Source organism: Panulirus ornatus, chromosome 55 (assembly GCF_036320965.1).
Source record: "Panulirus ornatus isolate Po-2019 chromosome 55, ASM3632096v1, whole genome shotgun sequence".
Lineage (NCBI taxonomy): Eukaryota > Metazoa > Arthropoda > Malacostraca > Decapoda > Palinuridae > Panulirus > Panulirus ornatus.
The window spans coordinates 33275090-33289600 of NC_092278.1; the positions used below are offsets into that span (position 1 = coordinate 33275090).

A 14511-nucleotide genomic window follows, 5' to 3' on the forward strand; every position below is an offset into this window, starting at 1 on the left:
AATTACCGTCTGTCCTGGAAAAGTATTCATTTTTCTGGTTGTAATACACACATACAGTGGTAGATGATATGCCTATCTTCCAAATAATTAACCAACGGTTTCCACGGGCCATTTATTAAAGTGTATATGGTCCTAATATATTCTTTAATGTCTGTACGTGTTAAAGGTAGTTCAGAGTGGTTTTACTGTATATCCAGAGGGAAATGGCCCTAATATCCTAGTTATCGATAGGCTTTAAGGTTATACAACCAACCTGTCCGTGTGTTTCAGATTTACCTTTACCAGTAGATTGAGTTTTGTACCTGCAGGGAATCTTGTATACCCCGAGTGTGAGTTGTGCAGTTTAGCAGCCTGGTATACACGCCAGAACAGGACAGGGAAAGTGCCAACCACAACACCTTACGTCATTGGCAGGGATGGATCCCGGTGAGCAAAACATGACTTTTTTTTTTCCTCCAGGGGATCCGTCTCCTGCATGAAGATGGTCACACTATTATTACCCATCTTCACTACAGGGCCGTGGTTTATCTTTTCTGTCTCTAGACAGTAATAGGACTGTCTCTTAAGCCTAACTTCGCTGGTAAAGTCCCAAAAACCGTTCCACCTCTACAGTGCTCGGAACATTTCAGAGAATACAGACTTTCAATGCTCTATAAGAAACAAATAATGTATCCATCATCAAGCTGGCTTCATTTCATTGGCCAATGGTAGGGAACATCAATTCGTCGTCAGTGTACGATGCTCTTAATCGCTTCAAAGATATCTGACAACTTTGATTCGTTCTACAATTGTCCTACTTATCTTCAGCGTATGTAAGCAGTTATCTTCCGACAGTGGTAGACAGCGCCCCTGATAATTAAATGGACAATACAGTTTTGTATGATGAAAATGTCTGGCCACATAAATGGCAGACTTTAAGGTATTTGATCTTTTCATTGTAAGACTTGGGAGAAGAAAACAGTAAACTAACACGTATGAAAATATTTTACTCATTTTCCTTTATACAAGATAAAATATCACATATACAAAATACTAAAGCGCAGTAAAACCCACGCAAAAATACTGCCCAGCACAGCTGAAAGACAGAGGAACAGAGCTAACACTAACATAGCGTTAGAATCACAAAATATTGCATTGAAGAGATGACTATGTAGTGAATGTGCATTGCAAAGTTGAAGATGAAACCCCCGAGGAACAACAATACCCAGTAACCATCTGTGTGGCAGGGAGTCGAGAGGATTCCCACTTCGCTGGGTGTTTTCCCCCCTAACGAAAAGTAAATAAAATAACTCTGAGAGTAGAGGGACACTCAGCATTGTAGTATCCCACATGTCCTCTCATGGATTCAGATACATGGTCTCTATACCAGCAACGGACCAGTGTTGTACCTAAGAGTTACAACTTCTCAACCCGTTTCTCTAGTTTCTTGAGTTGATCCCGCACCTCGTTGGGCAGGTCGTCGCCAACTTGCTCGTCAAAGTACTTAGCGATGTGGCGCACCTCCTGTTCCCAGAATTCCTTAGGGAGGCTAAACAGCTCATCCATATCAATGTTCTCGTCCTCGAGGCCAGTGATGTTGAGTGAGGATGATTTTGGAAGGAGTCCCACGGCGCTTTCTTCAGCCACGTCCTCGCCATCAGTCCTCTTCAAAATCCAGTCCAGGACTCGCACGTTCTCCCCGAAACCTGGCCAAATGAAGCGTCCCTTCTCGCTCTTGCGGAACCAGTTAACGTGGAAGATCTTGGGAAGGGGCTTGCTTGTGCGGGTCTCCATGCTAAGCCAGTGCTGTAGGTAGTGACCGAAGTTGTAGCCGAAGAATGGTCTCATGGCGAAGGGGTCGTGCATGATGACCTTAGCCTTATGTTCGGCTGCAGCCGTTGCCTCAGATCTCATAGCTGCTCCTACCATCACGCCGTGCTTCCAGTCGAATGCCTCGTACACCAGAGGCACTCCCTGGGGTCGTCTTCCACCGAAGAGAATAGCAGAGATGGGCACGCCCTTAGAGTCTTCCCAGGCAGGGTCGATGATGGGGCATTGGCCGGCTGGGGTGCAGAATCTGGAGTTGGGGTGAGCGGCTGGCTTGCCGGATTCTTTACTCCAGTTGGTGTCGCCCAACCAGGATGTGATGGTAACATCGTTGGGGATCTCCTTCTCCAGACCTTCCCAGAACACTCCTCCGTCACTCGTCTTGGCAACGTTAGTGAAGATTGTGTTGGAGAGAACGGTTTTCATAGCCACGGGGTTGGTGTGCATGGAAGTGCCAGGAGCCACGCCGAAGAAACCATTCTCAGGATTAATGGCGCGCAAGACTCCGTCCTCGTCAAACTTCATCCAGGCGATGTCGTCGCCCACGCACTCTACTTTATAGCCGGGCAGCGAGGGCGTCATCATGGCCAGGTTGGTCTTGCCACAGGCAGAGGGGAAAGCGGCAGCAATGTACTTCTTGACGCCCTGAGGGTTGGTGATGCCCAGGATGAGCATGTGTTCGGCCAGCCAACCTTCACGCTTGGCTATTGTTGAACCAATACGAAGAGCAAAACATTTCTTGCCCAGGAGCGAGTTGCCTCCATAACCTGATCCGAAGGAGATGATCTCGTTAGTGTCGGGTATGTGGGTGACGATGGTGCGTGCGGGGTCACAGGGCCAGTTGTTGACTAGGGTCTTCTTGAGGGGCAGCGGGCAGCCTACTGAGTGAAGGCACTTGACGAAGTCTTCTTCACCAAGAGTTTCTAGCACTTTACCCCCCATCCGCGTCATGGTGCGCATTGAGGCCACAACGTATGGAGAGTCGGTAACCTCAACGCCGATCTTGGATAGTGGAGAACCTACGGGTCCCATGGAGTAGGGCACCACGTACATGGTTCTGCCAGCCATGCAACCAGGGAAACGCTCCTGGACGGCGCCCTTCAGATCCTGAGGAGACATCCAGTTACCCAAGAGTCCCTTGACGCCCTCCTTAGGTGTAGGGATGGTCTCACGACGGTCCTTGGTGACGATGAAGGTCTTGCTCTCCACGCGAGCAACATCTCCGGGGTCAGTGCGGGCCAACCAGCAGTTCTTGTACTTGGGCAGAGGTTCGATCATGCCGGCCTGCTGCATGACGTTGAGCAGGTTTCGCAGCTCACGTTCACTGCCATCACAGATGTGCACGTTCGCTGGCTGACAGAGGCGGGCGCTCTCCTCCACGAACGTCCGCACCTGCATGGTAGAAACCAATGTAGTTGGTAAGATATCAGCATCGAATTTTATAAACATCATTCTAATGTATACAACTGAGTGACCACATGAAAGCTCTGCTACTTCGCATTTAACTTATACAAATTCAAAATCACGTCCTTAACGGAGCATATATAAACAAATCTGCGAATTCTGATAACGTTACACCTAGGAAAAAAAAAAAAAGAGCAGGAACAAACCTTTGGCTTACACCTAGGAAAAAAAAAAAACTAAGAACTCACCTTAGGCTTGAGGTCGGACAGTTTGCCATGGACGACGCTGAGACAGCGGCTCTGGAAGCTGAGGTTGTTCTTGGCTGCCTCAGCGGCGAAGCGGGAGACATCGCCTAGCACACTGGTCAGCCTGGGGGAGGAAGGCATGCCTTAGCATTCTGTGTTTACTATTAGGTTTCCACTGCCTTGACTACTGAATAATACGTATAGACATTATCGTACTAGAATACCTTAAGTACGCTGCTATGGAACTCAAAGGCATTTTGTGTGTGAGGAAATAATAAGTGCATTTAATTAATGCAGCACCTCACCGTACTGTGGACACGGTCCTCTTATATTTTCTCGAGAATAAGCTACTATATCACAATCTAAGTCACAGTGCATTATCCCTCAGTACAGCGCCCGTTCATAATCATCATATAATTTCAAAACAAACGTATCAAGCACTCTTCTACACAGAGCAAAATGTACGCCAGTTTACCAGCACAAGATAAACTAATATGTTCAACAAAGAGAACACTGCCAGGACCTAGCCTCACTCTACCTTAAGCAAATGAAACCGCGGCTCCGCAAAACGAACATCATCTGATGCTTTAACTCCGTCTACACACTATACACTATGTAGAATCCACTCCTCGCGCACTCCTCAACTCTGCAATACTGGACACGTTCCCTTAAGCCCTCTTAATAAATGCTTGATCGTACTGGGCGTGGCGCAGCGTAACCCTGGCTTAAAGCAGGAAGAGGCTCTGGGACCTGTATCTGACACCTTGGAATGCGAGTTTACGAGGGACGAGGGAAGAAGTCAGTGAGAGGGACTTATGGTACCGTAGCGATGCGTGGATAGGAAAACGGTAGAATAGGATATGAGAAAAACTGAACAAGTGGGTTGTGGGACAGAAGGATGAAGAAGCAGGGAATTGGAATGTGGGACGAGCTACAGCTGGAAGGCAGGTAAGACACTGGGAGGGGTAAGCAGGTGAGGCAGCAGGACAGGGGAAAAAAAAGCAGGAGGGACAGGTGGGTGCAAGTGAAGGGGTGGATGACAAAAGGTGCAGGGAGGAACGGAAACCCTGGAGCTGCCAAGCCGGCGGTTGTCGTCACACTAGGGACGTCCCGGACGCATCGCACCTTTCACTACTATACTCACCCACTCGCCTAGGTGACACCCGACTCCCTCACTCTCGTATTTAATCCTACCCTCCTCCACACCGTATCCAATTCCTTTGCACTTGTCTAACCCTCAACCATTACAGACAAACATTTCAAACAACAGTAGAGATACACAAAGTCTAATTTGAGGACAAATAATGAGAAACATATACAGATAACATGGTCACCCCTAGCCTTGGGTGGGCTCCATGATAGCATGGAAGTTATCAGGTATGGACGGGGGTCACGAGTGGCTGTGTGGGAGACTAAACTCACGTACATTTGACTCTAGATTTAGATGACCATTACGAGAAGCCACTAGTTCAGTTATCTAAGACACTATAGTGAGACTGTGAAGACAGACTAGCGAGTAAAAGTAACACGTTAAAAGGTCGTCATCAAGGTGTTCAATAAGGTTAAAGAGATACCCACTTGCCCCAGCCAAGTTGAACACCGTTACACCGATAGGCCAGAGCCAAACTTCAAAAGATCACGGCGTCGCGGTGGAGGACGAAGTCGACCTGTTCTCCCTGAACAGAGGAAATTTCCATGACTGTTGGACACCCACCACCATCCTCCACCTCCCTCACCTCCTCCCAACCCTGCCAGCCTCCTCGTTGTACCTCGAGGAGAGGCTGGTGTTCCATTGTGGTCGCGTGGCGTCACTTATGTTAAAGTTAAGTTTCCATTCACTTATGTTAGAGTTATGTTTCCAGTGGACCCGTGATGAAACTTATGCTTAGCTGGAATCCCGTTGTAGTCGTCTGGTGCAACTAAGAACTGCGGTGAGTGGAGTAGCTTAGAGGGTAGGCGTGAGTGATTGTGTGCAATAACTTAAAGCTACGTTTGAGTTTCAGGATAGCCCCGTTGTGTTCCTTTTTATATAACAGCTGGGCGGGCCTAACTGTGATTGCGTTTAGTTGCCGAAGCTAAACCAGAGTCCCTGTAGAGCCTTGTGTGACTGAGAACAATTACTTTACTCTAGAGTAAATGTTTTCCATAACTCTTAGGAGTGTTCAGTTGTGACAGAGCAATAACGTGGTTAAACATGATTCATGGGCTAATTCATACACAGCCTAGAGTACCATTGTATCTCCATGCTAGGCTTGACTCCCGCTGCATCTCTGGGCCAGGCTAGTCTCTCGCAGTGTTTGTAGGCTAGGCTGAGTCCAGTGGGACTGAGTACAATAACCCCAGGCTAAAGCAAGTTCCGTTAGGGAGGACTGGCATAACTTAAGACATGAGAATGTATCAGATCTTATTATCATCTTTCGAAGCCATTTACGTATCAGGCCTTACTATAAATTTACGAAAACGTTACATGTGTATTAAAAACAATAAAAGCAGGCACTAAGAACTGTAAGGCAAAGGGGCTAGAATGATGGGTGCGGCGGGTTGTGGGGTCAAACAGATTTCAATCCTTCGCAAAGAAAATGGCAGCCTTCACCCTCACACAGTCCGACGATGAAAATCAGTCCGCCTGAACGTGGTCAAAGTGGTTATATATATATATATATATATATATATATATATATATATATATATATATATATATATATATATATATATATATATATATATATATATATCAACCTTTTTGAGCACGCCGGTACGATCCTTCGGGTATGATAGCTTGGCCTATGACCTGACTTTATGGATCAGGTCAGAGGTCACGCCCTCGTACACAGGGGTCATGCCACAGTAATCAAGGGCCACGCCGTCGTGCCCATGGATTGTGCTTCCGTGCTCAAGGGGAGGATGAGAAGGCTTGCATAAAGATAAGTGGCTACCTCAGACGGCTCTGAACGTAGTACACCGTCATACGATCTGCAGTCACACCACGTCCCAGCTCCGGGCACTACCACATGCGCAGGCGCACATATACGTGTACAGGCTTTCCGTGGTTACTAACCAGGTGACAGCATGGGTTCGAATCCTAGACCCAACAATTCACCCATACCCATCCTAAGCGACCATCCTCCCATAGGGTCAATAGGTCGGTACCTGCCTTAGGCTGATGTGTTATTACTATTTGAATAACACGAGAAGAGTTGTACTCTCGTGCTGCCCCGTTCCTCAACCTTTATATATATATATATATATATATATATATATATATATATATATATATATATATAACATAAATATACACACAAGTACTTACACGTACCCTGTCACTCATATCTTAAAATACGACACGCCTGCTTGTGATTACATCGATATAATATTGTCTGTTTACGATAAGGAGTACAATCTCGTCGAGGAAATTCTCACTCTAAAAGAGTCTATCACTTCCCTACCACTGGACGTAGCGCAGCCTTGGAGCTACGAGTGCTCCTGAAAAAGGGGTTCTAGAAAAATGCTGGGACCATTTAAAGAGAGGGGGAGTTGGGCCATTTAAAGAGGGGGGGTTGGGCAATCATGATCAATATGAAGAGATTCATATTCTTAAGATCCATCAGAGAAATGGACTTGGGCAATCATGCACGGTGTTAGAAAACTTGAGATTCTGAAGTAGTTGATTGTGATGTTACCATCTTCATTACACAGATGAATATACTTTTCTAAGTTAGAAGCTCTGGTTTGTTATTCATAAAAAAGTAATCATATTCGCGTAATGTATACATAAGCAGAATATATACGTTTACGAAAATACGGGTAAATAATGGTTCATGAGAGCATATTGTAAGCAACATGTTCACATTATCAAATTATATTCTATTATAAATATCAATTACATTCTATTATAAATATCAATCATGTTATAGAGCAAACAACAGTACAAGAAAACAATTCCTACAAAACTCTAAGAAACGTATCCGGGGTACACATTGTCAAGCTGTTAACTGAATAACATTTCTCCCTCCACTCCGTCAGCCAAGAACCAAGCGTTGTTGTACCCAAGCAGCCATCACTGCCCACCAGCTCGACGTTGCCTTCAGCCATTTCCCCTTTACTTTGTCTCCATCTTGACGCATCTTTCTACGAATATGGTCATTTATATTTCATCCTTTGAGTTTACCCGAAAAAAAAAACTAGAGACACGATCACTTCACAAGCTTTACACTAAGTAGTTTTATTTTATCATAGAGGAAGCTTCATATTTGCTCTGGACCACACTATCGAGGTAGGACTTTGTTTAGGCGAGTTTTAAAGGCGGGCAGACGCGCGCGCGCACACCACTGGTAACACTGCGGCGGCTCTCCGTCGCCCACGCCTTTGTTCAGCACCGCACTGCTGGGGCTCAATGTGAATACATCCTTGCACATCACGCTACATAGACTTAAAATTGTAAATGCAACAATTATGAAATTGGACTGAAGCTAATATATTTGTCGTTCTCTTAAAGGGCGACTAGTGGGGAAACCATATGTGTGTATGTGTGTGAGTTGTGTGGTGTATGGTAAAGGGCGACTGGTGGGGAAGATATCATGTGTGTGTGTGTGTGTGTGTGTGTGTGTGTGTGTGTGTGTGTGTGTGTGTGTGTGTAATGAAGCACTCTTTTAACATACTATAAATTCATAATCTTCGCACTTGATTATTGAAGTTATTATCTGAATACAACAATACGCTTTAGCTTGCGTATAACGATAAATATCCAAAACACCTGTAGTACTCATGTTATATTGAGGATGAGAACCTACAATTCAGAAAAATAAAGATCATGAATAATTCATGACCTATCGATTTCATTTGTCATACTATCAGCAACGAGGAAAGTAATAAGAACCAAGGATGATGAAACACATACACAATTACGACGTCTTCCACATAATGAATATTTAGAGCAAGATGCATGTTAGCTTCCACTGTCACTTGAATTCACCAATCAACAGTTTAAAAGGATATTATATGAATGACTGAATCAAAGAAAACTGAACGGGAAAAAATTCTGGGACAGTACATGATGTTGAAGAGTTTGAGATAAAACCGTGAAACTAAGTCTGCAAAATTCTATGTACTATTTAATATTAATGTATATAGTTTAGCGAAACACACTCCCGTCCAACATCTACAGTAAGCCACAGACCCTTCTGCAAATATTTACATCTCTTTACGCCTGAAGTATTATGAAATGACAGCTAAAATGAAAAAAAAAAAATACTATCGCCATTAACTTATGTTCGATAATGCTTTGATAATTCTGAGCGCTGGCGAGAGGCAGCAGTGCCAGCCAACACGACCCACCTGGTCTCCTGCATAATGTTGGTGGCAGAGTTGTCTGTGTACACCATGTTGACGTTGCTGGGGTTGACGTTGCTGGGGTTGACGGGGTTGTTCAGGACTCTGGTTACTCAACTATGACCATATCTAGTCAGCGTCGGTTGACAAGTGGAAGGTGAGTAGCCAACTCCTTCCCGTCGGCGGCTTATATTGGTCTCAGGAGTCCGTAGGCATGCGCGTCCCTTGCGATGACGTCACGGAGCGATGTCGGACCGCTGACTTTGAGCTCGACTGAAGCCACCTTCTCCATACGGACCAACCCCTTTGATTTCCCTCATATTGGACTCCCTTATCGTGTTCAAGAAGTTCTAAGGGACACACAGTAAAAATATGCCTTCATCCTAACAAGATTCGATGAAAGTAAAAGCATTTTTGTATACTTTCAAGGAGCGGTAGCCAGTGGAAACTGCCATTGATTTGGACGTCATTGGGGCGAGTAATACGATTGGCTGGCAAGAGCCGAGCCCCCAGCACGCTCCGTGGTGATTGGCCCACGATGTTACACTCCTCCACGCACTGCGCGAGCTGATGTAACCCAACAAGTTCCACTGTGAGATTACCAGCTTCCTTTTCGTTGGATACGTGCATCTGGGGCCTGGCCGCTTGGAGGATCCGGCCTTTCAACTGATAGAACTCATAAGATGCTTCTTAAGAATCAGTAACTACTACGTCCTAGCAAGGGAATCAACACCGACATTGCTTTACTTTGGAATCAGCCGCTTGACGCATCTCGGTCATGGTCATTTCTCGCCACTAATTTCTTCGATTCCATGAGGCCAGCAGTCTTCTGTCATGCGCGAAACCATTTAACTCTTTAAGAACTTTGGCTTCTACGCAGCATATACGAGGTTCACCCTTCAACTCTTTGGATGTTGGAAACCAACCGTATGCTCCTTTCCTTGCAATTATTGATATATATATATATATATATATATATATATATATATATATATATATATATATATATATATATATATATATGTGTGTGTGTGTGTGTGTGTGTGTGTGTGTGTGTGTGTGTGTGTGTGTGTGTGCCATTCCTCTATCTACGTAACTATAAGATGTGCGCATGTACTATAATTACTCTGAATGTATCTTTACATAGGTACTTATGAATCTAAAGGAGTACCAGTAAAAAAAAATTGTCATAGGTCCTCAACTCCTTCAAAATCCTGTCTTATCCCCCTGAGAAAGTTCGATATCTAATGTAAATTTGAAAAATAAAATGTTCATCCTTATTTGCAAGACAAGTAACATGGACAGAAAGTCCATGATTTTTTGATGCAACTGATCTTATAGAGAGTAACTGATTTTCTGAAGTGTAACAGAACATTAAATAAGAATCTGACGAGAAGTTACCAGACTTCCAAGTGGGGAGATGGCCTGAACCACGCAATGGCAAGCGCCTGCTGGAGTCCTACGCATGATTAGCTACTCGTTTTCTGTGTGGAAAGTTCCAGCGTACCCAAAGGAAGTCGAGATTTCTGCATGACTTCTCCGTCACTGTATGCGTTTTTACCACCTCCTGCCTAAGGTCAAACACTGATATGTGGTAAATTGGCTACAATGAGAAATCGTCTTTGTGGAGAAGGCAGCAGTGAGAAATACAAATATATTAGTTCTATTAAGGATGGATACATCTCCATGATAATTCAAGGCATGAAACAATTTGATTTGTACTTGGTGCTGCACCACACTACCCGCCCCGCCCGCCCTGGCTTATTTCAAACCGTTGCATTAACAGCTCTAAGAAAGACCCTCCAGGAACTGGCTACCTTGGGCAATGAATGCAGCCTGCCTTGACAGGAATAAATCCTAGAATAGTATTACTAAAATTAAATTCTGGCTTCCTGCCACCATTATAATGCGCTACTGAAGGAGAGGCATCGCAGAAACAGCGCTGCGGACGAGTTGGGTACTCCACACCAAAGAGAGGGTCGTAGTATCCTTGGATTAATGTCATATCCACCTCTCTCCCGATACTACTACATCTCTCTCTGGCTCATCCTGAAACTTACGGACTCTGGCTGAAGTTAGAATTACTAAAATATGGCTAGTTTAAGAAAAAAATATCACCTAAAGGTTGTTTTAGACAGTTACCAATCGCCAGTGGAAACCTAAGACTGTAAACATTGACTAGCGCGCTTTAAAAACCTTGTTCAAGCAAAATATTTACTTACGAATGATAAACTATCGATCATATCGAAGCCTATCAACCCTATCAACTAAAGAGAGCGAAACTGGAGAGGGAGGTAAGATAAAATCATGGTAAAAGTTTGTAATTCATGAGACACTAAACGTAAAGTTAAAACTTCGTCAGCTAGTCAAGGTGAGCCCATGGTGCTGCGTCTAGCGTTTGTCAGGCAGCTGACGCTCTCGGCCTGGCAACACTATCCCCCACCCTACCACAACCCCCACCATGCAAACCTTACCCCATCCCTCTGCTCCCCGGCCAAGCATAGGCGCCACAGAGTCTGCTAGGCTGCCTGTGGCTGGCTGGATGCGCGAGTGCCGACAATCACGGTCCTTTTTACTTTTACTTAGCTATTTGTAGTCTTCCTATTGCTTCCTCCAATTTTATACTGACTATCAGAAGTCCCTTGTCGACGTATTTGATATCATGTATACACATGGAACAATGGAAAAATGCAAAAGAAAGTTATCAATGAATGCAACTAGTGTGCATTACACTGTTTATTGTACAATCGACAACGCAACGCTCGAATGTGACATATTACAATATTCGATGTAGCCTAAAAATGGTGCGGAAAAGATATAGACGAATTACGTAAAGTTAGAGAACAGAGACATTGAGTGATCGGGGCAGGTGTAGTGGAGCTCCCGCTAGAGACACCTGGCAACTTCCTCACTGACTCTCGGGGATGTCACCACCCGCCACACGGCGGTGACCCCCAGGTCTTGTGGAAGAGGTGTTACTGGAGGTCAGGCAGGCGCCCAGCAACTGGAGGGTGAATTAAGATTATCTAAAACTCTTGCCAGTAAAACACCTTTCTACTTATAACGACGGTGTACATACAGGACTCCACAACTAATGGCTAAAAACAATAAAGAACCGTAACATGTATGCGAATTATTCGACTCATATATATATATATATATATATATATATATATATATATATATATATATATATATATATATATGGTAACCCTAGCGAGAGGTGTAGGTTTATTGAGTACTGTATAGCCTCCCGCCACGCCTATGTCTCGAAATCAGCGAGACATTTCTGGCGTAAAGCAATTATTTTCTTAACTCCCTGCTTATGACGCAACGACCATCAAACACGGCAGTACGACCCGTCATGGCTTGGCCAGTAACAGGGGAGCTATGGCCTCCATTAGAGTAAGGAGATCCCTGACGAATCCAACAACACCTACACCTACATACCCCAGCCTAAGCCAGTCCTAAGGGGAGGATAAACAACTGATTTCGCTGTGCACCAATTGCCATGCCCAGGATACGAACCCGAGCGGGTCCGTGCATGTCTCATAGTCAGCAACGATGACCACTACACTACGGACACTGGACACTCGTAAAGCCATGCACGAGTGGCTTGGAACGACAAGAAAATTACAGTGACTCAATCCGGTACCGTCCTGCCCCTTCCTACTCTGAGGCCAGCATCAGCCAGCCGTCCAGGCTGGGGGGCGCCTACCGCATCCACCACACCTGTGGCCTAAAAACCTGTCACCTTTGGTTTGAACTGTTCCCGGAACAGGCTGGAGTGTATCCTTGAAGAGTCCAGGTTAAGAGTCGGGGAGATGGGAAAACTAAGAAGGCGTCCGTACAGGATCTGGGTTCATAAATGTTGGGGGGAAGAAGATACAAAAGAGATAAACACGAACTCAGGTAGCAGACAGCAGGGAATCACCGATCAGGGAGGTGGGTACAACCTGCCTGCGTAATTGAGAAGGTTAATGACGGCGGTGGTGCAACCAGTCTACACTACTGAACAGGTCATTTCATGTTCCCCTCCCTACCCATGATTTCTGTCTTTTCCCTTTCCCTTCCATACACGTGGTTTGCTGGGATTAAGTCCACAGACACATCACATTCCCTTCATATTACACATAGCACTAGATAACACGTAACTCACAGGATAACATATTCTTAACCAGATGGACTTGGATAAGCGCTGCACGCTAGCCATGCTTAAGGACAATATCCCGCCATGGTTAAAGTTCGAGAGATGAGTGGCAAGACGAATGTAAAACCCTCTTCCTTAACGTGCAAACAGGCGATCACACACACACACACACACACACACACACACACACACACACAGAGCAAGACATTCACCCTACCTACAAGCAGGATGAGGAAGGTGTCAAGGAAATTATGGCTACACTCCATACCGACCCAGATCAGCCTATCGAGCGTAACGAACACTTAACGCATCTCGGGATATCCTAGCGTAACCAATGTAGTTTACCATGCGAAGTTTACCAGTGTTGGTTTACCAGTACCGCCGTGTGACTGGGAACTGCGCATCCCAAAACGCTCGCTACATTGGACCACATAGATATAGTACCCTGGGGCGACACATCATCAGACACTGGAACAATTGGCGTCAGCTTGCTACTCTCCATCATCCACATCAGTGGCATTATATGACCTTGGCGGTTGAGAGGCCTGGAGCCCACACACAACCATTCATCAAGTAAGGACTAGCCTACAAAAATCCTGGAAAACCGTCCAGGTACGTGATAGATCTCCAACCATCGGCATAGCAGTGGAACGCGGTGGCCACAGCCTCCCCTACTTCATGGTCAGCCAGTGAGGTGGTATGTAAAACTAGCCCTCCACAACTACCCCCACCAACCCTTGCCCATAGCATCACCAGTGCCACAGACTCCTACGCGTATTGATAGATGGACGGAGTGATTCCCACAGGGAGGTCGAGAGAGAGAGAGAGAGAGAGAGAGAGAGAGAGAGAGAGAGAGAGAGAGAGAGAGAGAGAGAGAGAGAGAGAGAGAGAGAGAGAGAGAGAGAGAGAGAGAGAGAGAGAGAGAGAGAGAGAGAGAGAGAGAGAGGCTACTGAGTGAGAGATCATATTACATAACGCATGACATATCCCCCTGCCTAATGCCTCTCTCGACACCTAACCTTCTTAGCGTCCACCTACGACTCGACACTAAAAGTTCCAGCCCTACCGCTCAACGGCGTAGACTGTAGCGCTTCATATTGTGTATTTCTTTCACCCGAAGATGACATATGCCAAATGTAAAGGCGAAACTTTGTGTTTAACATGATGAAAAGGAATGGAGTAGTTGTTGTCTTCGCTCGTCTTCCTAAAACAAGACCTAATAGGGAATAGGAAATGTGTACGATAATGATGACACTGCGAATGATATGCTAGCTTCCATGAGGCAGTATCGCTCTCCATGGACCTTCTCGCGTTCAAGATCATCGCTGTTGTCAACGGCCAGTTTATTGTACACAATGCTCGCTCGGCGAAGGTCATTAGCTAAAAGATTACAGAGGTTACGAGGAGTCTTTGTCATATCCTAGTGGGAAGATAACTATCATAAACAAAATCGGTTAATTACATAAGATTACAATTATTGATTTGATAAATTCATTTGCTACCTGCAAAATGTGGATAGAGCCATTTCTTGATGGGTTTATTTGACTTATTCCTGGGGGGCATCTATTTTCTAAAACT

General features: G+C 45.1%; 1 protein-coding gene across 3 annotated transcripts in view; it reads right to left on the bottom strand.

Annotated features, from left to right (window-relative positions):
• Positions 1-966: 966 nt before the first annotated feature.
• The window catches only part of LOC139765658 (phosphoenolpyruvate carboxykinase, cytosolic [GTP]-like), an 87175-nt gene continuing 73630 nt past the window's right edge, over positions 967-14511 (bottom strand). The window contains exons 1-3 of one of the 3 annotated variants that reach the window (XM_071693361.1): positions 8790-8969; positions 3459-3579; positions 967-3198 (exon numbers count right to left, since the gene is read on the bottom strand). In XM_071693361.1, coding sequence (XP_071549462.1) covers positions 1396-3198; positions 3459-3579; positions 8790-8836 — 1971 coding nt within the window. In that variant the 5' untranslated portion in view covers positions 8837-8969 and the 3' untranslated portion in view covers positions 967-1395. Of the gene's footprint in view, positions 3199-3458; positions 3580-3993; positions 4556-8789; positions 8970-14511 lie in introns of those variants that run through there. The other 2 variants (XM_071693363.1, XM_071693360.1) reach the window with 2 other exon arrangements.